Source organism: Schistocerca americana, chromosome 3 (assembly GCF_021461395.2).
Source record: "Schistocerca americana isolate TAMUIC-IGC-003095 chromosome 3, iqSchAmer2.1, whole genome shotgun sequence".
Classification (NCBI taxonomy): Eukaryota; Metazoa; Arthropoda; class Insecta; order Orthoptera; family Acrididae; genus Schistocerca; species Schistocerca americana.
Genome location: NC_060121.1, coordinates 298,609,259 through 298,636,070, shown reverse-complemented (window position 1 = coordinate 298,636,070; position 26,812 = coordinate 298,609,259). Strand labels below are relative to the sequence as shown.

At 45.3% G+C, this 26,812-nt stretch overlaps 1 protein-coding gene across 1 annotated transcript in view; it reads right to left on the bottom strand.

The window, feature by feature from the left end:
* Positions 1-386: 386 nt before the first annotated feature.
* Positions 387-26,812, bottom strand: part of LOC124606040 (rap guanine nucleotide exchange factor 4-like) — a 217,717-nt gene continuing 191,291 nt past the window's right edge. The window contains exons 3-4 of the mRNA XM_047138003.1: positions 680-795; positions 387-476 (exon numbers count right to left, since the gene is read on the bottom strand). Coding sequence (XP_046993959.1) covers positions 387-476; positions 680-795 — 206 coding nt within the window. The remainder of the gene's footprint in view (positions 477-679; positions 796-26,812) is intronic.

The following is a 26,812-nucleotide window of genomic DNA, read 5'->3' as shown; positions in this document are numbered from 1 at the left end:
TGTTCTGTTGGGGCATAGTACGTAATAAGCCAAATTTGGTATTTGATTACATAAGCTACGTAAACGCAGTTGCAGTGTTATAGGCTACTCTTGGTGATCTGGTTCACCACGTGATTTTCACATCTTTCGCCCTCTGGAGAAAGATATGGGTAAGTGTCACTTTCAATTGTACGAGGAAGTGCAAGAGACTGCGTTTTACGAAATAGAAATTGATCGTCCCCTCTCCAATTGAGATAAATGTCTTAACGCGTGTGGTGATTACTTTCTAGGGAAACCATTCCATGGTCCCGTTGTGTCGAGTGTTCGGTTTTGATTTGACTGCCCTCATATTAGACAATGCATTTAAGGCATTTCTACGTCATGTCTCAAGTAGGGTTAATTTTTCACTAGTGAATTACCAGGTGAACTGGGCTGAACATATACGACGATATAATAGCACGAATTTTCCATATTCGGTCTGTTCTATTCTTCAGCAACTGTGGTGAACAATGTCTTGTGTCAGGTTCATCAGGTATGATCTTGTGTTCGGGGGAATTTTGTAGTTATCCAATACGAGTACGGACAATTCATCTCATGCACTTGACTGGAGAAGTTAGGGGGACATATAAATCAGAGGTCTGGAAGTTCTGTAGGTGGTGCATAAGTTATGGGTTAGAATGCGCCTCGGCTGCAGACTTACCTCTGTGATGGGGCCGCTGGCGTTGGGAGCAGGAGGGCTCTGGGGGCGGCGGGAGGCGGCTGGGGGCGGCGACTGCGGCTGCGGGGGCGGCGTCTTGCTGATGCCCGGCCCGAACCCTGCCGGCACACCACACGCGTACTCAGCCTCAAGTACACTGCACAGAAGTATCTCAGTCACGAAGACATAAAACTTCTCTTTTCAGCAGAGATAAACTCCACCCATTAGCATATTCGCAATGTACAGGTTGTCCCTGGAGGAATGGCCAATATTCAGTGAAACGACAGGAACGATCATGTGAACGCAAAAAAAAAAATTCATATGGACATATTGCCCTATTCATAATCTCCAGAGATAGAGAACATTTAATTTTTTTCAGTCATCAATCTTTCGACTGGTTTGATAAGACGCACTAAGAATTCCTCCCCTGTGCCACCCTCTTCATCTCAGATTAGCACTTGCAACCTGTGTCCTCAGTTATTTGCCGGATGTACTCCAATCTCCGTCTTCCTCTAAGTTTTTACACTCTACAGCTACCTCTAGTATTGTTGTTCGCTCTTGGCTCTTGTACCTATTGTATATTACCCGTATTTCCATTTAACTTGCCTCTTTTTTTCTCAGAATCTCGAACATTTTGCATCATTTGACACTGTCGAACGCTTTTCCTAGATAGAAAAATCCTGTAAACAATTCTTGATTTTTCTTCAGTCGTGTTTCCGTTATCAATTGCAACGTGAGAACTGCCTTTGTGATGTCTTTCCCTCTCCGAAAATCAAGCTGATCCTCACCGAACACATCCTCAATTTTCTTTTTCATTCTTCTGTACATTATTTTTGTCAGCAACTTGGATGCATGAGATGTTCAGCTCATTTGGCAATAACTCTCACACTTTTCAGTTATTGTAATCTTCGGAATTGTGAGGATGATGTTTTCCCGAAAGTCAGATGGCATATCTCCAGACTCATACATTCTACAGACCAACGTGAATAGTCGTTCTGTTGCCAATTCCCTCAATGCTTTTAGTAATTCTGATACAATGTTCTCTATCTCTTCTGTTCAAAAATGGTTCAAATGTCTCTGGGCACTATGGGACTTAATATCTGAGGTCATCAGTCCCCTAGACTTAAAGCTACTTAAACCTAACTAAGCTAAGGACAGCACACACATCCATGCCCGAGGCAGGATTCGTACCTGCGACCGTATCAGCAGCATGCAAGTTTATCCTAAGTAACGTCGGAGCAATGTGCCAAGTTCGACCGACTCAATCACGGAAGAACTGTTGTGAAATCCGATAAGGCCCATAGAACGATTGTTTATCTTTCCAACCAAGAACTGGACGACGGCTCTGTATCAGTGCTGAGTAAAGGCCTCAACTTTTCTTCAGCTCCACGACGTCTGCCAATATTGAATATAACTAGTGGAATAGAGCAGTGCATTAGGAATCTTTCGCACGATGCGGCTGAGAACGTTAGGCTAACTACCAGCCATATCCTGGCGAAAGCTAAGCCACCAAAATCTAATATTAGCCAGGAGGAACGACGTTGCTGACGGTTATTACACGAGAATGAAAACTTGGTTGTCTTGCCAGCCGACAAAGGGAATGCCACCGTGGTTCTGAGCTCTGCAGACTACCACGTCAAGATGCTACATTTAATAAGAGACGCCACGTACCGCAAGCTTAGCTGTAATCCCACACAGGCCATTGTCAGAAAGACAGGGAAGTTATTAAAGGGTCATGGTTTACCAGATGAAGTGGTGAAGAATTTAACGCCTCGTGCCGCCAGACCTCTCAGGCTTTATGGATTACCAAAGAAAGTGTTCCTCGGAGGCCCATTGTTAGTGCAATCAGATCGCCCACCTACAGACTTGCTAAACATTTGGCAGGATTATTAGCACCAAAATTGGGACATTGTGAACACCATCTTGTCAACTCGCAGAAATTTGTTGAGACACTCAAGATGATGAAAACAGGCCCAAACGACCTAATGGTTAGCCTGGACGTTGTGTCACTTTTTACGAGGGTGCCAATACAAGATACGCTGGATCTTTTGGCCCAACATTTTCCATCTGGAATCATTAAGTTGTTCCATCACGTCCTAACGACAACGTACTTTTGTACTGCGATGAATATTATGAGATGACGGACGGCACAGCCATGGGATCACCACTGTCTCTTGCAGTCGCAAATTCCTTCATGGAGCACTTTGAGGAACAGGCTCTGCAAACTGCGACATTACGGCCGTCTTGCTTTCTACGATACAATGATGACACTTTCCTGATATGGCCTCATGGTGAAGATACACTACAGCAGTTCGTCGATCACATGAATGGTGTCCATCCCAACATTAAATTTACTGTTAGATGGAGAAGCTCGGCAAGCTACCATTCTTGGATGTTTTGGTTGAGCGGAAGGCAGGAGGCCAGCTTGGTCATTCAGTGTACCGGAAACCAACACACACTGATCGGCACTTGAACGCCAATAGCTTCCACCACCCTGTACACAAGAAAGCGGTCCCGAACACGTTGGTCCATAGAATCAAAATTATATCTGAAGACGACCGCCTGTAGTCTGAATTGCAGAACTTATAATGTGTTTTCGGGGAAAATGGATACAGCAAGAGAGACATCGCAAACGCTTTCAATGGCCGCCGACGAGAGAGAACGGTGAATCAGTAAAAGAGGCCAAACGGACTTCATTCCTGCCATACTGTGGAGCAACTAGCAGTAAGTTAGGACGTCTGCTGCAGGAACATGGGCTAAGGCCAGTGTTTCGACCCGCCCCCAAGATACGAGATATGTTGCGCCCTGTTAAAGACGACATTGCTCTTCGAGGGTCCGGCGTGTATGGTGTACCCTGTGAATGTGGCAGCATGTATATCGGACAAACAATTCGCGCGGTTGCGGAGCGTTGTACTGAGCACAAGCGTCATATAAAACAAAGGGAGCTTGACAAGTCGGCCATAGCGGAGCACTGCCTAAAAAACGGGCATAAAATACAGTTCGAAAATACAAAAGTGTTGGCTCACGCATCTACATATTGGGACTCAGTTATAAAGGAAGCTGCCGAGATTCGTTTAAACAACAACAATTTCAACAGAGACCAGAGGTACATACACAGCAGGGCATGTGGACGGGCGTTGGACATCGAAAGAAAGCGAAGACAGATGCGCGACGCGGGAGAAGCAGTTTCAAACTTGGGGTGGCGCCACCTGACGTCGCCGGTGCTGCCACGGGCAATAGCTCCGCTAATGTCCGGGTCGATTTACGCGCGCGCGACATTGGGTCTTTCTGATTGGCTACTGATGACTGATAAGCGAGAAACCGTAGCAGCTCCGGCAGTCAGTGAACTCCTGGTCGAGGATTTTATTCGAAATGACTCGGCTTGAAAACCGAGAACGTTTTATTCACGTATGCCGTTGCGAAAGACTCCGACGACAATGGAAATGCTATCGTTCACATGAAACAATTTCACTAACAGTGCACGGTCTCGCTTCGCTATAGCCGCACTATTCAGTCACGTTATGGCTAGAAAAATGACAGCGTAGGTGTCATACAGTCATGCAAACAGTGTAGAGTGTCTGAGTTGTACCTCGTGACCACAATTGGAATTAACTGTTTACCAGCATAAATTGGGTCCACATTAACGCATTGACATATCTATTAAGTTTCGCTGCCATACGATAATCACAGTCCACACTGAACCTGAGTGGCTGCACTCGAATCGTGTGTAACCACCAGGTATAATTAGAGTGCACCGTAAGACACTAGACTCCGTCACTCATTCCCGCTGAAAAAGATACCTTAACAGGAATATGATGACTGTACCTCAAAATTAAATGAATAAATATAGACTTTTCTTCCCACTTGTTGTTGGGCGTCGGTCATCGGCCTATAACCTGCAGAATACCTAATAAGAATTCCTTTTGCACACCCTACGTAGAATCGCATAGTTATCCCATCAGGCTGACGCCTTTCCTCTGTTGTGGGATTGTAATTGGTTTTATATCCCGTGGTCACTAACACTGGTGATCCGAAACGTTGTGACCACAACCAACCGCGGGACTGAATACCACTTGGGGGCGTTATGCGTCGTCCTGTAAGACGGAACTGTTGCGAATGCTGCGCCGCGACCGTGTGAAACAACCACAGATCGTCCTACTTGAGCGCGCTCGCGCAGGGCATCGAGGGACGTGCGATGCGTCGAAGCGAACGCGATCAGTGGGTTTCATATTTTCGCTCGAATTCGACCGGTTCGCGGTCTGTTTTTTAACTTACAATGTGTGAAATTGTGATCAGTTCTGTTCAAGTATATTGTGTGTTCTGGGACAAGAGAAATAAAAATTATAACAATCGATTAATATCGTATTGTGAATGCGAGCATGCCGTCAAAACAACTGCTACTACATATAAATATACACATTTATTAATCACAGTATTTTACAATTTTTGTATATGGTTCTGATCCAATTACTGTTCAAAATTTTTCTTCATTGGCACGGTTGCTTGTAATGAAGCATTACATTTCCTTTTGGTGTACTTCCCTATGTTTATTGGGTAACTACAATCTCAGCCACATTTATTGATTCTAGACCACAGATGGTGTGTAATAAAGTTATATCTTTCTCAGAATGTACTGCATTTTCTATACTTGGTTCGGTAAGTTTACGCAAAATTCTAAATTTAGTTGCTATAGAACCAAAAGAACGTTCTACCATTCTCGCCCAAGATAACCGATGGTTGTATCTGCTATCTTTAGCGTCACATACAGCCTTTGTTCTTCCTGGAAAATACCTAATTCAGCATTCGTTCAGTGTAAGCCCAGTATCCTCTCGGAAAACACATCGAGGTGACGAAAGTCATGGGATGCTTCCTAATATCGCGTCGGACTATTTGGCCGGTGTAGTGCAGCAGCCCGACTTGCCATGCCTTCAGTAAGTCGTTGAAAGTCCCCTGCCGAAATATACAGCCACATACCCGTCCATAATTGCGAAAGTGTTGCCGGTGCAGAATTTTGTGCACGAACTGACCTCTCCCTTACATCCCATTAATGTTCGATGGGACTCATGTCGGGCAATCTGGGTGGCCACATCGTTCGCTCCAATCGTCCAAAATGTTCTTCAAATCAATCGCGAACAACTGTGGTCCGATGACATGGTGCATTGTCATCCATAAAAATTCCACCATTGTTTGGGAACATGAAGTTCACGAATGGTTGCAAACGGTCTCCAAGTAGGCAAACTTAACTATTTTCTGTCAGTGGTCGGTTCAGTTGGACCTGAACACTCAGTTCATTCCATGTAAACATAGCAAAACACCGTTATGAAACTATAACCAGCTTTCACAATGCCTTTTTGACAACTTGGGTCCACAGCTTTGTTGGGTCTGCGCCACGCTCGAACCCTACTATCAATTCTCAACTCTTACCGTCTGAAATCGTGACTCATCTGACCAGACCACGGTTTCCAGTTGTCTAGGCATTAACCGATATGATCTCGAGTCCAAGATAGGCGTTGCAGGCGATATCGTTCTGTTAGCAAAGGCACTCGCGTCTGTCGTCTGGTGTCATAGCAAATTACCACCAAATTTTGCCGCACTGTCCTAACGAGTAGGTTCGTCGTACGTCCCACATTGATTTGTGCGGTTATTTCTGCCAGCATTGCCTGTCTTTTGGCACTGACAACTATGCAAACGCCGCTGCTTTCAGTCGATAAGTGAAAGCCGTCGGCCACTGTGCTGTCCGTAGTGATAGGTAATGCCTGAAATTCGGTATTCTCGCCACACTCTTGCCACTCTGGCTCTCGGACTATTGAATTCCCAAATGGAATTCCGAAATGGAATGTACTACGTGTCTAGCTCCAACTACCATTCCGCGTTCAAAGACTTAATTCCCGTCGTACAGCTATAATCACATCGGAACATTATCACATGAATGACCTGAATACAAATGACAGTCCCGCCAATGCGCTGCCATCTTATACCTTATGTGAGCGATACTACCGCCATTTGCGTGTGCGAGTATCGCTATCCCCACGAGTTTTTCCACCCCCTGTGTATGGATACTTGATAGTGGATCCTTGCAGAAAATCTTCTTTAGGTATTTTTTAGCGTTCTCATTTCTATTGCATGCCGAAAGTGACAGTCATTAAAAACACTTGCGTCGTTCTCTTAGTCGGAGAAGACTACATTCTCCATAAAACCCTAATATTTGCATCACTGACAATTAATAATCCAATCGTTAGTAGCATGTGCAGCAATAATACATGGAACCACTCTAACTGGGTTTTTTAATGTGAATGCATTTCCCAGCGGTAGTTCAAAGACATTTAGGGGAATGCCATCTGTCGCAAAAATATGGTGCTGTTTTCTTGCAGTAATTTTTTGTTGGTTCGGGAACTGGTTTTGTTAACAATTTCATTCATTCAGCTTTACAATCTTCAATGACTGTCGAAATAGCCGTTTTTTGAAACTGAAAGGAAAAGCAATTTGGTAGAACTAAATTAGTTGAATTTCAGTGCGAAGAGGTTGTATAAAGTTCATGATATAATCCGATGTTGTAGGTAATAGCTGAACATACTTGTCGAATAGCAGAAGTTGAAATTTCAATTTTTCGTATAAATTGTGGAATTATTCTTGTATATGCATTTCCAAGTACATATTATTAGCTTCATTTCATTGTCGTAGATATAGTTTCTTCAGTATCTGCTACTTAAGATGTGAGTTTTTATTAAAAATGTCGTCCACCTGTGCTGACTGGGCGGGTATTCTGATGGCAGAATAACGCTTCTAGTTTCACAAACTGTTCACGACTGCTGGGAACTTGCACGTGTCGTGCGTAGGCAGCATGCTCGGCTCCAGTGCGCTCAAATAAAATATTTCAGCTTTTATTTACTGCATAGTGTGGTGAGATACGGCTTTCGTTTCAACTGGGAACGAGAATCTCGGAAACGGTGAAGTTGTTCGGCTATTCACATTCTGCTGTTGGCATCTATGGAAAGTAGTTGGACGGTGTGTGAGGTAACGAACGAGTTGTGGCGCCCTGAAAATACTCTAAGTTCGGAGTAGGCGTAGCTGCACGGGCCACTCGGCAAGCCGGAACTAGTTAGTAACCGCGTGGTGCCGAACATTAGCCGGAGCAAGAGGGGTTGCCCCAGTGCGTGGTTCAGGCTGACCGCGTGGCTGGGAATTCCACGTTGACACTGTGTCGAGGGCTGTGCTTTGTGTCGATGGAGGAGATTTGTATGCCGGGAGTGCCAAAGATGGTTGACTTTGTGAAACCATAATGGCAGACATTTCACAGTTCTTGTAGAAATTAATAATAGCCAGAGGAATCATGCTACCTTAAAAAGAAAAATGTACATTATCATTATTTGCACAATGATTCTGATGGTGTAATCAGATTTTGAACATCTTTATTAGTTTAAAGTTTAGTATCTGACTGTAAATTATACAAGTAACACCCAGCAACGAGTGTGCAAAATGTAAACAATTCATCCGATTTTGTCGCTCGACGTGTCTTTAGAAAGCTATTAGTGTAAACCTAAATTGGTATGAATTACAGGCATGTAACTTGAATAGTACACGAGTTATTTGAGGTCGAAATGGTCAATTACTATTCATCGTGTCAGGTCATAAGTGCTACACAGTTACACACAAAAAACGGTAGCAGCATGCTTATAAATATATTTATTCGTCTATGTCTTTGTTTATATCTGATATATACTATTTATGAAGAAATTGGTCAAATATTTACTGTGTTATATAAAGCACAGAGACATTAGGCTATTGGCCTATTTTTGTTTACATTCCTTTGATATATGTTTATGTAATTTGTTTATTTATTTAATAATGTGTATTAGAGCGTGTTATGGTCCAGCTTTAGGAACATTTATTTAATTTCAAGTTACTTAAATGTAAATTCAGTATTTTGTATGTGTTTCAATATGTTTGTGAGTGTGCGTTGGCTTGGAGATATGGCGGTAGTGCTCTAGTCAATCACAGCACTCGCTACTACGGTAGGCGACTACCGAAGTCAATGGAGACAGGAGCATCGGGTGACAGAGGACATGGAGTGCTGGACCGGAAGGCACGACGGACGGTCGCAGGAAATACTGGGAGTCGAGCAGTTTACGCGTGGTCGCGTGAGATCGAAATATTTCGTAGTGCCGACTTGTACACTTGTGAGACTCCCGTGGCCTCTGCAGTGAAGACGTAGTATGCGTTTAGAAGTGAATATCTCATGAGCTATGCTGTTGTTCATAACTAATTAAGTGAAGTAGGAATCTATGGTCTCCCTGTTATACCACTTATATTTTATTTAACCCCCCCCCCCCCCCCCCTCCTTGAACCATGGACCTTGCCGTTGGTGGGGAGGCTTGCGTGCCTCAGCAATACAGATAGCCGTACCGTAGGTGCAACCACAACAGAGGGGTATCTGTCGAGAGGCCAGACAAACGTGTGGTTCCTGAAGAGGGGCAGCAGCCTTTTCAGTAATTGCAGGGGCAACAGTCTGGATGATTGACTGATCTGGCCTTGTAACACTAACCAAAACGGCCTTGCTGTTGTGGTACTGCGAACGGCTGAAAGCAAGGGGAAACTGCAGATGTAATTTTTCCCGAGGGCATGCAGCTTTACTGTATGGTTAAATGACGATGGTGTCCTCTTGGGTAAAATATTCCAGGGGTAAAATAATCCCCCATTCGGATCTTCGGGCGGGGACTACTCAGGAGGATGTCGTTATCAGGAGAAAGAAAACTGGCGTTCTACGGATCGGAGCGTGGAATGTTGGATCCCTTAATCGGGCAGGTAGGTTAGAAAATTTAAAAAGGGAAATGGATAGGTTAACGTTAGATATAGTGGGAATTAGTGAAGTTCGGTGGCAAGAGGAACAAGACTTTTCATCAGGTGAATACAGGGTTATAAATACAAAATCAAATAGGGGTAATGCAGGAGTAGGTTTAATAACGAATAAAAAAATAGGAGTGCAGGTAAGTTACTACAAACAGCACTGTGAATGCATTATTGTGGCCAAGATGGACACGAAGCCCATGCCTACTACAGTAGTACAAGTTTATATGCCAACTAGCTCTGCAGATGATGAAGATAATGATGAAATATGTGATGAGAAAAAAAAGAAATTATTCAGGTAGTGAAGGGAAATGAAAATTTAACAGTCATGGGTGACTGGAATTCGAATATGGATTGCGGCTAAGAAACGAAAGAGGAAGCCGCCTGGTAGAATTTTGCACAGAGCACAACATAATCATACCTAACACTTGGTTTAAGAATCGTGAAAGAAGGCTGTATACATGGAAGAACCATGGAGATACTAAAAGGTATCAGATAGACTATATAATGGTAAGACAGATTTAGGAACCCGGTTTTAAACTGGAAGACATTTCCAGGGGCAGATGTGGACTCTGACCTGTAGATTAAAACTGAAGAAACTGCAAAAAGGTGGGAATTTAAGGAGATGGGACCTGGATAAACTGAAAGAACCAGAGGTTGTACAGAGTTCCAGGGAGAGCGTAAGGGAACAATTGACAGGAATGGGGGAAAGAAATACAGTAGAAGACGAATGGGTAGCTTTGAGGAATGAAATAGTGAAGGCAGCAGATGATCAAGTAGGTAAAAAGACGCGTGCTAGTAGAAATCCTTGGGTAACAGATGAGATACTGAATTTAATTGATGAAAGGAGAAAATATAAAAATTCAGTAAGTGAAGCAGGCAAAATGGAATACAAACGTCTCCAAAATGAGATCGACAGGAAGTGCAAAATGGCTAAGCAGGGATGGCTAGAGGATAAATATAACGATGTAGAGGCTTATCTCACGAGAGGTGAGACAGATACCGCCTAAAGGAAAATTAAAGAGACCTTTGGAGAAAAGAGATCCACTTGTATGAATATCAAGAGCTGAGATGGAATCCCAGTTCTAAGCAAAGAAGGGAAAGCTGAAAGGTGGAAGGATTATATAGAGGGTCTATACAGGGGCGATGTTCTTGAGGACAATATTATGGAAATGGAAGAGGAGGTAGATGAAGATGAAATGGGAGATATGTTACTGCGTGAAGAGTTTGACAGAGCACTAAAAGACCTAAGTCGAAACAAGGCCCCAGGAGTAGACAACATACCATTAGAACTACTGACAGCCTTGGGAGAACCAGTCCTGACAAGACTCAACCATCTGGTGAGCAAAATGTATGAGACAGGCGAAATACCGTCAGACTTCAAGAAAAATGTAATAATTCCAATCACAAAGAAAGCAGGTGTTGACAGATGTGAAAATTACCGAACTATCAGTTTAATAAGTCACAGCTGCAAAATACTAACGCGAATTCTTTACAGACGAATGGAAAAACTGGTAGAAGCCGACCTTGGGGAAGATCAGTTTGGATTCCGTAGAAATGTTGGAACACACGAGGCAATACTGACCCTACGACTTATCTTAGAAGATAGATTAAGGAAAGGCAAACCTACGTTTCTAGCATTTGTTGACTTAGAGAAAGCTTTTGACAATGTTAACTGGAGTATTCTCTTTCAAATTCTGAAGGTGTCAGGGGTAAAATACAGGGAGCGAAAGGCTATTTACAATTTGTACAGAAACCAGATGGCAATTATAACAGTCGAGGGACATGAAAGGGAAGCAGCGGTTGGGAAGGGAGTGAGACAGGGTTGTTGCCTCTCCCCGATGTTTTTCAATCTGTATATTGAGCAAGCAGTAAAGGAAACAAAAGAAAAATCCGGAGTAGGGATTAAAATCCATGGAGAAGAAATAAAAACTTTGATGTTCGCCGATGACATTGTAATTCTGTCAGAGACAGCAAAGGACTTGGAAGAGCAGTTGAACGGAATGGACAGTTTCTTAAAAGGAGGGTATAAGATGAACATCAACAAATGCAAAACGAGAATAATGGAATGTAGTCTAATTAAGTCGGGTGTTGCTGAGGGAATTAGATTAGGAAATGAGACACTTAAGGTAGTAAAGGAGTTTTGCTATTTGGGGAGCAAAATAACTGATGATGGTCGAAGTAAAGAGAATATAAAATGTAGGCTGACAATGGCAAGGAAAGCGTTTCTGGAGAAGAGAAATTTGTTAACATCGAATATAGATTTAAGTGTCAGGAAGCCGTTTCTGAAAGTATTTGTATGGAGTGTAGCCATGTATGGAAGTGAAACATGTACGATAAATAGTTTGGACAGGAAGAGAACAGAAGCTTCCGAAATGTGGTGCTGCAGAAGAATGCTGAAGATTAGATGGGTAGATCACATAACTAATGAGGAGGTATTGAATAGAATTGGGGAGAAAAGGAGCTTGTGGCACAACTTGACTAGAAGAAGGGATCGGTTGGTAGGACATGTTCTGAGGCATCAAGGGATCACCAATTTAGTATTGGAGGGCAGTGGGGAGGGTAAAAATCGTAGAGGGAGACCAAGAGATGAATACACTAAGCAGATTCAGAAGGATGTAGGTTGCAATAGGTACTGGGAGATGAAGGAGCTTGCACAGGATACGGTAGCATGTAGAGCTGCATCAAAATAGTTTCAGGACTGAAGACCACAACAACAACAACAATTTTATTTAATTGCTGGACCATCGACACCAATAAGTGTTTTGCAGTGATAAACGGCATTCTTAAAGGTACTTCTGCTATCTTAGTCATAATTTAAAGTCGTTAAAACAGTATCTGCAAAATTGATTTAATTGCAGTCTTTCATTTATAAATGTCTATATTACGTTCAAAATTCGCAAATGCCGAGTGATAGGAACCTTCGACCATTCGATTCATGTGTATATTCATATTGTATGCAGTAGACTCAGCAGTATTTGGCTTGTAATGCGGCAACTACGTATCCCAGCCCCTACACAATGAAACCAGCCAAAACTTGTAATATTTCAACTCTGAGTCTGAGGGGACGTAGTTAAGGGCCATATTACTTGAAAGCCCGCAGGTGAAACCATGTGTAGGGAATAGGAGTTCGACATCAGTCCAGGTGAGCCTCATATCCATGTTTAGGTCAAAGATTGATAGCTGCAATCTGGTATGTACGGCGGCCATATTTATACCGCAGGCAGAAAATCGTATGCCTTACTAATGGTTCTGGGGAAAGACGTATGTGATAACTACTGAAGTCATATCGGAACGACAGCGATCGATCTTCTTAATCATTACAACAGTCTAGATTACAACAAATATTTAATTTTTTGCTAACCGGTTTCTGTTAAAAATTATGATTTTTCATATTACTAACTTCTTTGTGAGTCTCGGAGCCGTTACACATAGCCGCTGCAGTTGTTGACTGGTGCCTTCTACTATACACAGCTGCTCCGTGCACCGACTACAAGCGTCAACAAGGAGTTAGTGGTCTGAAGATGATCATTTTTGACCGAAACTGGTTAGCAGACAAATATTTGTTTTTGCTGTAAATAGTTATGTACTGTGCAACGACAAGATGAACCTGGAAGGCAGGTTTTCCTTTACATTCAGGTACAAGAGCCTAGAGAACGCCGGACGCAGCAAAGAAAACCTATCCACAGTAATGTTTACTATGAAGATTGTTTGGTAGCTAGAGTAGTTCTGAAACCGTCGCGCTTCCGGGAAATCCAGGGCTATTTGTAAAAGCTAGACAGATGCAGGTTCTTAGCTGCAGAGTGTTGCTTTCGTTTTGCAAAGGAATACTTGTGGTTTCCGGATAAGAAAAATATGGGAAAAAGAGTTTCGGTGTATGAGATCACCTGGGAAGCGCGGGCAGTTTAGTTAATCTGGTAAGACAGGGATAGAGGGATTTGTGACCACAAAATCGTTATACCGAGACTAAACACCGTAACGTCCCAATTACAAAAATAAACGCAAAATATATCTATTCAAAAAATCTGATAAAAATTCGCTTGCCGCTTTCCTAAGAGAGTGTCTCCGCACCTTCCAAACAAAATAAGTGTGCCGCGCGGGATTATCCAAGCGGTTTAAGGCGCTGCAAATGGTTCAAATGGCTCTGAGCACTATGGGACTTAACTACTGTGGTCATCAGTCCCCTAGAACGTAGAACTACTTAAACCTAACTAACCTAAGGACGTCACACACATCCATGCCCGAGGCAGGATTCGAACCTGCAACCGTAGCAGTCCTACGGTTCCGGACTGCAGCGCCTAGAACCGCAAGACCACCGCGGCCGGCTAAGGCGCTGCAGTCATGGACTATGCGGCTGGTCCCGGCGGAGGTTCGAGTCCTCCCTCGGACATGGGTGTGTGTGTGTTTGTCCTTAGGATAATTTAGGTTAAGTAGTGTGTAAGCTTAGGGACTAATGACCTTAGCAGTTAAGTCCCATATAATTTCACACACATTCATTCATTTAAAATAAGTGCAAACCAGATGTGGCTTAGATTCAAATAAATAGCATCGGTGGCAGTTGATTTACACCAAATAAAGAAATAAAATATGGTACGCAAGACAGGCCAGAACACCACTGCAGAAGCAACGACATAAGCATGACAAATTTTGAAAAAATGCAAAATCTCAAAGACTGCAGACGTCTTATTGAAGCTCGAAATTTAGCGCGGGCTTCATTGTGAGATGCTTTTAATAGAATCCACAACGAAACACTGTCTTGAACTCTATCAGGAAATACAGAGAGATTCCGGCCGTATGTAAAGTACACCAGTGGAAAGGCGCAATCGATGTTTTCACTGCGCACTTCCAATGGCAATACTGCCGATGACAGTGTCACTGAGTAAAGTGGTGCAGCATGATTGGCTGGGAGAACTCGAAGAGAAGGTTCAGCCAACTAAATGGAAATGTTTTTCCTGTTGTTCACGGCCACAGGTCCTTGCCTTCGCGAAGCATAGTAGCTGTGTATGTAAGTGCTTTTGTTAAGCGTGGCGACTAATGTGTTAGTGGGAGAGAGAGAGAGAGAGAGAGAGAGAGAGAGAGAGAGAGAGAAGTGGGGGTGGAACTGAAACCTGGTGCTAGCATGCAGCCTACTGCTCTAGTATTAGAATAACACCATGAGAGCCGACGAGTTAACCGTCCCCATCCGATGGATCTTCGCCAACATCGTCGCATGCCCTCACTTCACGAAGCACTACGGAGAGGTTTAGAATTTAATCCAGGACATTGGGGGCGGATACTGGTGATCAGCGATTTTGCGCCACCATCCCTCCTGCCCTCTCCACCGTAAAGAACACTAAATACAGTCTTCTGAAAGTCTTTCACCAAAGTAGACGAATTAAATATTCCAGAACTCGAATCAGAAATAGCTGGAAATATGACTAACAGATATCCTCTGCAAGGTGACATATGCTGGCGAGCTCTTTTAGAGTCCTCATTCTTCTTACTGACTTCATGCAGCCCACCACTAATTTCTCCCCCATGCCAACCTTTTCATGTCAGAGTAGCACTTGCAACCTACGTCCTCTGATACTTGCCGCATGTATTCCAATCTCTGTCTTCCTCTACAGCTTCCTCTAGTGGCAAGGAAGTCATTCACTGATGTCTTAACAGATGTCCAATCATCCTGTCCCTTCTCCTTGTGAGTGTTTTCCATTTATTCCTTTCCTCGGATATTCTGTGGAGGACCTTCTCATTCCTTACTGTGTCAGTCCACTTAAGTTTTAACAGTCTTCTGTAGCATCACATCTCAAATGCTTCGACACTCTTCTGTTCCGGTTTTCCCACAGCCCATATTTCACGGCCATGCATTGCTGTGCATCAAACGTACATCCTTAGAAATTCTTTCCTCAAATTAGTACCTATGTTTGATACTAACAGACTTTTCTTAGTCAGACATTCCAGTGCTAGTCTGCTTTTTATGTCCTCCTTGTTCCGTCCGTCATGGTTTTTTTCCTGCCTAGATAACAGAATTTCTTAACTTCGTCCACTTCGTGTTCACCAATTCTGATGTAAGTTTCTCGCTGTTCTCATTTCTGCTATTTACTTTCGTTTTTTTTTTCGATTTACTCTCAATCCATATTCTGTATTTTCTAGACTGCTTGTTCCATTCCATTCAACAGATCCTGTAATTCTTCCTTACTTTCAGTGAGGATGCAATGTCATCAGCGAACGTTATCATTGATATCCTTTCACCGTGAATTTTAATTCCACTCCAAACCTTTCTTTTAGCTTCATCATTGCTTCTTCGATGTACAGGTTGAGCAGTAGCGGCGAAAGACTGCATTCTTGTTTTACACGCTTTGAGCTCCGAGCACTTTGTTCTGTGTCTTCCTTTATTCCCTCTTCGTTCTTGTACATGCTGTAGTGTATTACCTGTCTTTCCCCCTTTTTTTTTTTGGGTAGGGTTTAAGGGCGCTCAACTGCTGAGGTCATTAGCGCCCAGTCACTGTTGTTAGAGCACATGGCATCTGTTAAAACTCAAGGGGATGGGGGGACACCAGAAGGACCTGACAAAGATGCAGATAAAATAAGTAAAAAGCTTAAATGTCTTTGGACAAGCCAGTTAAAGTTATAAAACGCAGAATACGAGCAGCTGCTCGAGCGTCATCAGCTAAAACATCCGGTAAAGTAGATGGCAGGGACAGGATAACACGAAATTGACTAAAACGGGGACACGACAATAAAACATGGCGCACTGTTAATGCCTGACCACAAGGGCACTGCGGGGCTGGGTCGCCGGAGAGTAGGTAGCGGTGGCTAAACCGGCAATGCCCAATCCGCAACCTGGTCAGAAGGACCTCCTCGCGCCGAGATGGTCGGGAGGATGTTGTCCAAGCAGTTGGGAGCGGTTTTACTGCCCGGAGCTTGTTTCCTTGGAGGGATGACCAAGCATCCCACCACAACGACACAAGCCTCTTACATACATCCCCACGAACGTCAGATGACGGGACACAAAGGGAGGCTGGCCAAGGCAGGACGACTGCAGCCTTGGCTGCAGCATCCGCAGCCTCATTCCCAGGCACTCCTACATGTCCGGGAACCCACAGAAAGCTGACAGAACCACCATTATCAGCGAAAGAATGGAGGGACTGCTGTATCCGTTGAATCAAGGGATGGACCGGATTGGGAGCTCCAAGGCTCTGAAGAGCACTGAGTGAGTCAGAGCAGAGTACATACGATGAATGGCGGTGGCGGCGGGCATACTGAACGGCCTGATGGAGAGCAAAAAGCTCGGCCGTATAGCTGGAACATTGGTCGAGGAGCCAGTATTTAAAGGTGGCGGCCCCGACGACAAAGGCACAGCCGACACCGTCGTCAGTTTTGGAGCCATCGGTGTAAATAAAGGAGTGACCGGCAAGTCGAGCACGAAGTTCAACAAACCGTGAGCAATACACTGCAGCCGGAGTACCCTCCTTCGGGAGTGAGCTGAGGTCGAGACAAATAGGAACCGGAGCCTGGAGCCAAGGTGGTGTCGGGCTCTCACCCTCTCTGAAGGTGGTAGGGAGGGCAAAATCCAATTGTCGAAGCAGGCGACGGAAGCGGACTCCGGGGGGCAGCAGGGCAGACACATACAACCCGTACAGACGGTCGAGAGAATCGGCGAAGAAGGACTTGTAAGAGGGGTGGTCGGGCATAGACAACAGCCGGCAGGCATACGGACACAGCAGTACGTCGCGCCGGTAGGTCAATGGTAATTCGGCAGCTTCAGCATAAAGACTCTCGACAGGACTAGTGTAGAAGGCTCCGGTCGCAAGACGTATCCCCCGATGGTGGATGGAGTTGAGCCGGCGTAAGAGGGATGGCCGAGCGGACGAGTAGACGAAGCTCCCATAATCCAGCTTCGACCGGACTATGGACCGATACAAGCGGAGCAGGACAGTGCGATCCGCTCCCCAAGATGAACCGCTAAGAACTCTGAGGACATTAATGGAACGTGTACAACGGGCCGCCAAATAACAGACATGTGGAGACCAACACAGTTTCCTGTCCAACGTGAGCCCTAGAAACTTAGTTGTGTCCACGAATGGGAGAACAACGGGACCGAGATGTAAGGATGGCGGAAGGAACGCTTTATATCGCCAGAAGTTGATACAAACCGTCTTCTCTTCAGAGAACCGGAAGCCATTTGCCACGCTCCAAGAGTAGAGGCTGTCTAGACAACGCTGAAGGCAGCGCTCCAGGAGGCATGTTCTCTGGGCACTGCAGTAGATCGCGAAGTCATCGACAAAGAGAGAGCCTGAGACATTAGGTGGAATGCAATCCATAATTGGATTGATCGCGATGGCAAAAAGGGCTACGCTCAAGACGGAGCACTGAGGCACTCCGTTCTCCTGGAGGAAGACGTCGGACAATACGGAACCCACATGTACCCTAAACTTTCGTTCCGTTAAAAAGGAATCAATAAAAAGGGGCAGGCGACCGCGTAGGCCCCACCTGTGCATAGTGCGGAGGATACCTCCTCTCCAACAGGTATCATAAGCCTTCTCCAAGTCGAAGAACATGGCTACAGTGTGGCGCCTTCGCAAAAAGTTGTTCATGATGAATGTCGACAAGGTCACAAGGTGGTCAACAGCGGAGCGGCGGCGACGAAAGCCGCATTGGACATTAGTAAGTAGTCGTCGAGATTCAAGAATCCAGACTAACCGAGCATTAACCATGCGCTCCATCACCTTACAGACACAGCTTGTAAGAGATTTGGGGCGGTAACTAGAAGGAAGGTGTCTATCCTTCCCAGGTTTGGGTATAGGAACAACAACGGCGTCACGCCAACGCATGGGGACTTGACCTTCGGTCCAGACGCGATTGTAGGTACGAAGAAGGAAGCTTTTGCCCGCTGGAGAAAGGTGTGCCAGCATCTGAACGTGAATGGCATCTGGCCCCGGAGCAGAGGACCGGGACAGTGCAAGCGCACGTTCGAGTTCCCACATAGTAAAGGGGGCATTATAAGTTTCCAGATTCAGCGAGTGGAAGGAAGATCGCCGAGCCTCTTCTGCCTCTTTCCTGGGAAGGAAGGCAGGATGGTAATGGGCGGAGCTTGAAACCTCCGCGAAAAAGCGGCCAAAGGCGTTGGAGACAGCCACAGGATCAACAAGGACCTCATTACCTGAGGTCAGGCCAGGTACCGAGGAGTGGGCCTTAATGCCCGACAGCCGGCGCAGGCTACCCCAAACGACGGAAGAGGGAGTAAAACTGTTAAAGGAGCTGGTGAAAGAGGCCCAACAAGCTTTTTTGCTGTCTTTGATGACTCTACGGCTTTGCGCTCGGAGTCGTTTGTATTCAATAGAATTCGCCAACGTAGAATGGCGGCGAAAGGTGCGTAAAGCACGTCGTCGAGCACGGATAGCGTCCCTACAAGCCTCGTTCCACCAGGGGACGGAAACGCAACGTGAAGAAGAAGTAGTACAAGGAATGGAACGTTCGGCAGCATTGATGATAACAGCAGTGAGGTATTCGACCTGACTGTCACAACTGGGAAAATCGTGGTCCGGAAAGGTCGCCAGGGAGGAGTAAAGTCTCCAGTCAGCTTTCAGTATGTTCCAGCTTGAAGGACGTGGGGATGGGGTGTGGTGCAGGAGACGAACGACACAGGGGAAGTGGTCGTTCGAATAGGTGTCAGAAAGGACATACCACTCGAACCGACGGGCAAGAGTGGTAGAACAGATCGAGAGATCCAAGTGGGAGTAGGTATGAGTAGAGTCCGAGAGGAAAGTCGGGGCGCCGGTATTGAGGCAGACAAGATTGAGATGGTTGAAGACATCCGCCAAGAGTGAGGCTCTTGGACAGGATGCAGGAGAGCCCCAAAGGGGATGATGGGCATTGAAGTCGCCAAACAATACGGCGGGGGAAGCTGAACGATCAGGTGCATCATGTCAGCCCGACTAACAGCAGATGACGGTGGAGTGTAGATGGTACGAACTGAAAAAGTAAAAACAGAAAGAGTAATGCGGACAGCTATTGCTTGGAGTGGGGTGGTCAATGGGATGGGATGGTAATAGGCATCGTCCCGAACGAGCAACATGACCCCACCATGAGCCGGGATACCGTCCACAGGGGTGAGGTCATACCGTTCCGAGGTATAGTGGGTAAAGGCAATACGGTCAGTCGGGCGCAACTTGGTTTCCTGGAGACCAAGGACGAGCGGACAGTGCAGGCGGAGGAGCAGTTGTAATTCCTCCCGATTAGATCGAATACCTCTTATGTTCCAATGAAACAACGCCATCGCTAGTCAAAAGGTTGGGGGAACGAGACGGGGGAAGAGCTGGTCATCTCGACGGCCGCGGAGGGCCAGGTTGCGAGGGAACAACGCTACAACCGACGGGAGGCGGATCCGGTTCCATCGACTCGTCGCCAGCTGGAAGGGAGGGATTTGGGAGGCGGAGGCAGAGCCCCCTGATGGGCGGAAGAGGCGGAGGGGGGACAGGATAGGGGTGAGGATACCGCAGAAGGAGTGGACACAGCTGAGGCGAACGAAGTGGTCAATGACACGGGATGGAGGCAGTCATACTTCTTCCGGGGCTCAGAATAAGAGAGCCAATCCAAAGTTTTGATTTCTTGTATCTTCTTCTCCTTCTGATAAGCGGGGCAGTCTGAGGATCTAGGCGAGTGGACGCCAGGACAATTAACGCACCGAGGTGGTGGGGTGCATGTATGTTCCTAATGAAGAGGACGTCCACAATCGCCACAAAGGGGCTCAGCCTCACACCGTGATGACATGTGCCCAAAGCGCAAACACCTGAAACAGCGCATAGGAGGCAGGACGTAAGGGCGCACGTCACACCGGTAGCACATCACCTTTACCTTCTCCGGGAGAACGTCCCCCTCGAAGGCGAGGATAAAGGCCCTGGTGTCGATGCGACGGTCTTTGGGGCCGCGCTGGACTCGCCGGGCGAAATGCACGCCTCGGCGATCCAGGTTGGCCCTGAGCTCCTCATCAGATTGTAGCAGGAGGTCACGATGAAAAATAACCCCCTGCGTCCTATTTAGTGCCAGATGTGGGACAATGGATACTGGGATGTCCCCTAGGCAGTCGCACGCCTGGAGCGCCGCCGACTGTGTGGCGGAGGTGGTCTTGAGAAGAACGGACCCTGAACGCATCTTGCTGAGAGCCTCGATTTCCCCGAAGACGTCCTCAATGTGCTGAACAAAGAACATGGGCTTGGAGGTGGCGAACGTCCCACCATCGGTTCGAGAACAGACCAAATAGCGGGGGAAGTACTTCGCCCCAAGCCGGCGGGTCTGTCCCTCCTCCCATGGAGTGGCCAAGGGGGAAAGGGCAGGAGAACCAGAACTAGAAACGGTACCTTTTCTTTTGAAAGACTCTGCCGCAGAGCGACCTGATACATGTTGACGTTTCATCTGCGAAACGTCCGCCCCGATACCACCCACTCCGACCAGGGGCTCTCCCCACGGGCGCCACCCAGCCGCAGCAAGGGCCACCTGGCAGGATGACCATTGCCGGGAGTCCTGATGCCCCAAGGAGACGGGCATCTACTCCTTGGCCGACATGGGGAGGGTGCAGCTCAGGTATCGGCAGTACGATCCCTGTGTTGTCAGGGGGCTACAACCTAGGGGGTACATGACGACCCCACCACAACGGGCTGGCTACCGTGCTGGATTTCTGGTGCCATGGAAAGTCCATCATGATCGCTGGTGCAGATGGAGATGCACTATGGGCGTAACTTGGACAACCCATCAGGCGTTGAGGCCCAATTTGAGGAATAGTGGGTATGCTTACAACGCCAGTGCAATGCTGAGTGCCAAGGTCTTAGTGCACTTAGGACCAGTGGTACAGCATGTAAGGTGTCCTTCCCCAAAAGGCTCGTACTTCTGTAGAATTTTGAAAAATGGAGGTCAAACCCCAAGGGGGACCATCAAATGGAAGGCCGAAACGGTTGAAACTCCTTTTAGTCGCCTCGTACGACAGGCAGGAATACCGCGGGCCTATTCTAATCCTCGGACCTGCAGGGGGGGGGTCTTTTCCTATTGCTTTCCCATATTTTTCTCAGAATTTAGAACATATTGCACCGCTTGACACTGTCGAACGCATTTTCCAGGCCGACAAATCCTATGAATTTGTCTTTATTTTTCTTCAATCTTGCTTCCATTATCAGCTGCAATATCAGAAGTCTCTCTAGTGCCTTTACCTACCCTAAAGCCAAATTGGTAGTCGTCTAATAGTGTGCCAGTTTTCTCTTCCATTCTTCTGGGGAGCTATCTGCCGCCTGAAGTCTGGAGTTTTGAATACTGGCCTAGACAGTAATGCATGCGCGGGGGTTGCCTCTTTGGTGAGCGACTTAGGGAAGTTAGATTTTAATAAGGAACACTGGAACGAGGTGTGGATGGTTGGTCTCGGAGCCAGCATGGCATGTGTGGTCTGCAGAAGAGAAATTCGTGAGCTCTTGAGGACTCTTTCAGCTATTGTGCGACATACACTACCCATCTTACAGCGAGTATTTTTTATGAATACAGTAATAAAACAAATTAATTTTCTCTTTTTTGTAATGCCACAGAGAGGCTTCATATCTAACATTAACTTCTTATTGTAGAAATGAAACAGAGGAAGTGTAAGCTTGCTTATTAAGGCATACAGTAAGGAAACGTGTGTATGTGATCCTCTAGATACGCTGTACCATACCGAGATACATGTACAAATGTTTATTTCTGTGTTTGTGTGTTTTACATTAAGGTAAATATAGTTTTACTTTCAATACGTGTGCGTATCACCTTAATTGATGAAAGTACAGCATGTGCTTCATTTGATGGTACCTTTTGGATTATTTCAGCTTGTCAGGAAGGATAGTGTGAGAGAATAGCCACAAGAATCAAAGCAGTTATGCCGGTCGCGATTAGTGAGGACTGCAACTGCCGTTTTGCATCTTTGCTGTCGCACTATTCTGAAATACAATGATAAGCCAGAACCTTAGGCACACTACCCATCGCGAAGTTGGATGCCGCCTGGTGGCGTTTCGGGCAAGTGACGCGGCAACAAATGTATGTAAGAGCAGCAGACACGGACGGGAGATCGCACTAGCAAAAATATGGGCTGCACATGGGGAAATCTATTGAGTCCATTTAGATATGTGACTGACAGAGGGCAGGTTATTATTGCGCAAAGCCTCTGAACGAGTATTTCGAAAATGGCGAAGCTGGTCGAATGTTCACGTGCTACTGTTGCAAGAATATACGGAAAGAGTTAGGAGGACAGTGAAATTACCACTAGGCGCTAAATGGTTGGACGTCCACGACTCTTCACAGAACGTGGGGTTCGGAGGCTTGTCTGCTCTATAGAACTGGATAGAGAGTCATCTGTGGCATTTCTGCCGAAAGAGCACAATGCTCGTGCAGGCAGAAATGTTTGGAGCACACCGTTCACCGTACATTGTTGAAAATGGAGCTCCGCAGCAGACCACCCCTTTGGTGTTCACATGTTGACTCAATGACGTCGTCAATTACGACTGCAGTGGACACGGAACCATCGGGATTCAACCGTCGATCAATGGAAACGTGTCGGTTCTTCGGGTGAATCACGGTTTTGCTACACTAGATCCGTGGTCGTCTTCTCAAATGGCGTCATCGAGGTGAAATGCAGTTCGAAACGAGCAGCGCGCCACGAACGCAGGCGGGTTGGAGCAGTGTTATGCTATGAGAAACGTTCTCCTGCTCTTACATGGGACCTGTGACAGTAATCGAAGACATGCTGACAGCAGAGAACCCCTTGCATCCCTTCATGTTTCATGTACTCCCCCACAGCGGTGTTATCTTTCAGCAGTGTAACTGTCCGTGTCTCGGAGTCAGACCTGTGCTGCAGCGGTTTGAGGAGCATTATAGTGAACTCACGTTGATGTCCCGGCGACCAAATTCTGCTGATGTAAATCCTACTGAACTCACCGAGTCGCTATCGGGCGCCATTACCGTGTACGCAAATCAGCGCCCCGTTGTTTACGCGAATTACATTACCTGTGCGTAGACATCTAATGCCACATATATTCACAAACACACCAACAAACTGTCGGGTCGCTGATATGCAGAATCAGTGATGTATTTGGTTTCGAAGACGTATAAACAAGCTATTACGCAGGCGGTCAAAAGTTGGCTCATCAATGCAGCTTCGCTCATTACTGTGACATTTGCGTGAATCCCGTCATGAACGATCGACACAGTTCATCCTTTCTGCGGAAGTTCCTAAATTCTTGTGGTTCTTCCGCCTCAACTTCTTCCCAACCAGGATCGAACCCAATTCCGACTCATGGCGTTACGTCGTCGTTTTGCCCGTCTCCTAACTACTAAGGCGAACATTGTCACAACAAATGCTGCATAGGTAATTGCGTCTTCCATGTCTAAAATGCTGCGACACGTAAACATCATTTGCTTGTACCGGCATGACATGACACTAACACTTTAGTCCGTAATTCCGTATGACCATCACACAATGTTTTTTTTTGGAAATTTGTGGTAAGTTCCTATGGGACCAAACTGCTGAGATCATCGGTCCCAAAGCTTACACACTACTTAATCTAACTTCAACCGACTTACGCTAAGGCAAACACACACACCCATGCCCAAGGGAGGACTCGAACCTCGCACGGGGCGAGCTTGGCGGACCGTGACAAGGCGCCAGAGACCACGCGGCATAACATAATGTCATTCTATCTTCACAAGATAATAGTAATCGCTTAATAAATACCAACCTAGACCTCATAGACCTTTCAATATCAGTAAGTAGCAGCTTTACAAAAATATCAATTTTCACGCTCCACGTAAATGACGTAAAAAAATCTGCAGCTCTGAATATGTGCGGCTGGGGCGCTGGTGCAGACTTGTATGCTATAGGTGTGTCGTGTAATACCTATTTAACTCTCATCCCTGGAAACAAAACATTTATACAAATTTTATTTATTCAGCTATTGCGTTTTATATCTTTTTTTACGCAAATATGTCAGACCATCAAATCATTCACAGCTACACAGCAAGTGAACACAATATGGCAAGTCTCACTGCTCTTCATACGTTATCATATTATATTTGTCTAAATTAGTAGTTATTTTCTAACTCATTGAATTCAAAGTTACTTTGGTCACTGTTAAAAACACTTGCAATGTGAAAACGGTATATTATCCGCTAGATTTGATGCTATCACTAGATTGCACATGAAAAGACGCGTCTGTTCAGAAGGCTAAGTTTATTATTCCATACGTTTTAAGCTATATCCATTATTATATGTATAAGCGCGTATGCACTACTTCCATGATAAGTTATTTAGATCTAAGCTAGTATGAGACAATATTATTTTTGCGCTCAAAAGAATCGGAAGAAAATGACTTATTATTTAAGTCATGTGTCTATATTGTATCTCTGTTTATTTTTCAGATTATTTTTCAGATTATGTTTCATTTTCTGTATTTAAGTCACTTGTGCATATTTTGGTGGGGGAACTTTAGTTCTTACTGGCGCAGGCGGAGACGCAGAGTAGCTCTGGGGAGCGTGGGCAAAAAGTAATTCAGGGGGAGGGGGGGGGGGGGCGGGGGGTAAGTTGAGCGAAGAGACTGTGTGTAGAGCCGGCAGAGAAATCGGAAGTCAAGCTTGGTGCAGTGCAGCCTTCACGTAGGGCGAACACATCATGGCCCTGATGGTGCGTTAAAGTGTTGGTTTCTGGACGGCAAGTGACCACGCGAATACTTTAACATTCGTTCGTACTGTGACGGTACAGATCCCCGTTAGTAGATGGGCCGGGCGGCCACGTGGCCTGCAGCTTGGGGCATTGTTTGGTTTTTCGCGCATTACGCGAAAACTATGTAACTTAGGGTAAAGAGCGATGCAGCAGTGGATTGCGGTCAGCAATATGCACCTTCTGAAAGATCGATCTTTATTTCAAGTCACGAGACGCAAAAGTTATAGTAACCTCAAAATCGGTTAATATCACGAATACTGAAAGATTAATAAACATAGTAAATAACACCTTACATGGATGAGCGAGAACTCATTAAAAACGTTTCGTCATAGCGGATAGAGTGCCGTAGTCATACGTTAAGATCCATAAATGATTAAGCCCATAAAGAGCAATAAACATAGTTTGAGGGAAAATTGTCTATAAAATTAAATAGAAAATTCAAGACTTAAAGAACGGCACTATATAATATTTTGTGTGGCATCACACATATTTTAAACTATTTAAGTTACACTATACATTTAACTTGCAGTAGTTTCCATTGTTTGCAAACTATTATTAACATTTATCGCCCATAATTAATTAATTATTATAGATATGAAGATTTTGAGCAGCGCAATGTGTAGATCGCTATAGATTACGTCTAAAAACGGTGCTATATGCAGTTCTCTGTTAAAACTTTGCAGCGCAGATGTCAACAAACAAATTTGTTCTTAGTGGCGAAATTTTGCAAAAACTAAAACTTGATTTACGGGTGATAAAATAATCCTAGAAATTAATGCAAATAATAAATGAGATGTACTTTTTAGCGCGGTTCCGATGGTGTACTTATTTCTCTCGAGAGAAGTATGTATCAAAATTTGTAACTTTAACTGAAGAGACTGGTACTTGCATAACAATGGGGGCTAGACGTCCGAGCCTATATAAGCGAGCGGCCATCTTAGCCAGGGGTCAGTCGTTGGTCAGTCGTTTTGGAGGGTGGGTGTCCATATGGTCGTTTGAGAATTCTTTTTCCCGGCGATTTATTTCGACAAAGAGTATTGTTTAATAGTGCAAGTGCGCAAGCATATATTTGGTGAACTGGAAGTGCTATGATTATTTGTGTGAGTACGATTTACGAGGTATAAATCGTCGTAAGTGAACATTTGGCGAACTGTGATTTCACGCCAAAACTGTTAGAACAAAGAGGACAGTGGGACTTGTGGTTCTGTTCGAATTGGTAGAGTAACTTTCGTTTATAGCAGCCTACATTACTGCTATTGGGGACTCTGAGTAAAATTATTATTAAAGCAAAACTGTAAACCGTCTCACCACTGCTAATTTCATTGTGTGAACGCCAATAAATAGTGACTGAACTGTGTCGTGAAAAACTGGTTTTGCTATAGTAATCGCCTAATTTTTGTTCCCTAGCATAAACTGTACTTATGTCTAAGTGAATAATTAATTAAAAAACTATAACAGATGCACGGGTGTGTAAGTGTACAAACGCACCAAGTGTGGAAATCATCCCCTGAGACTTACGTGAGAGCAAAAATTTGCAATAACATTTTTTTACCAACATTTCTATATGCACATTCGTGTGAAAACGC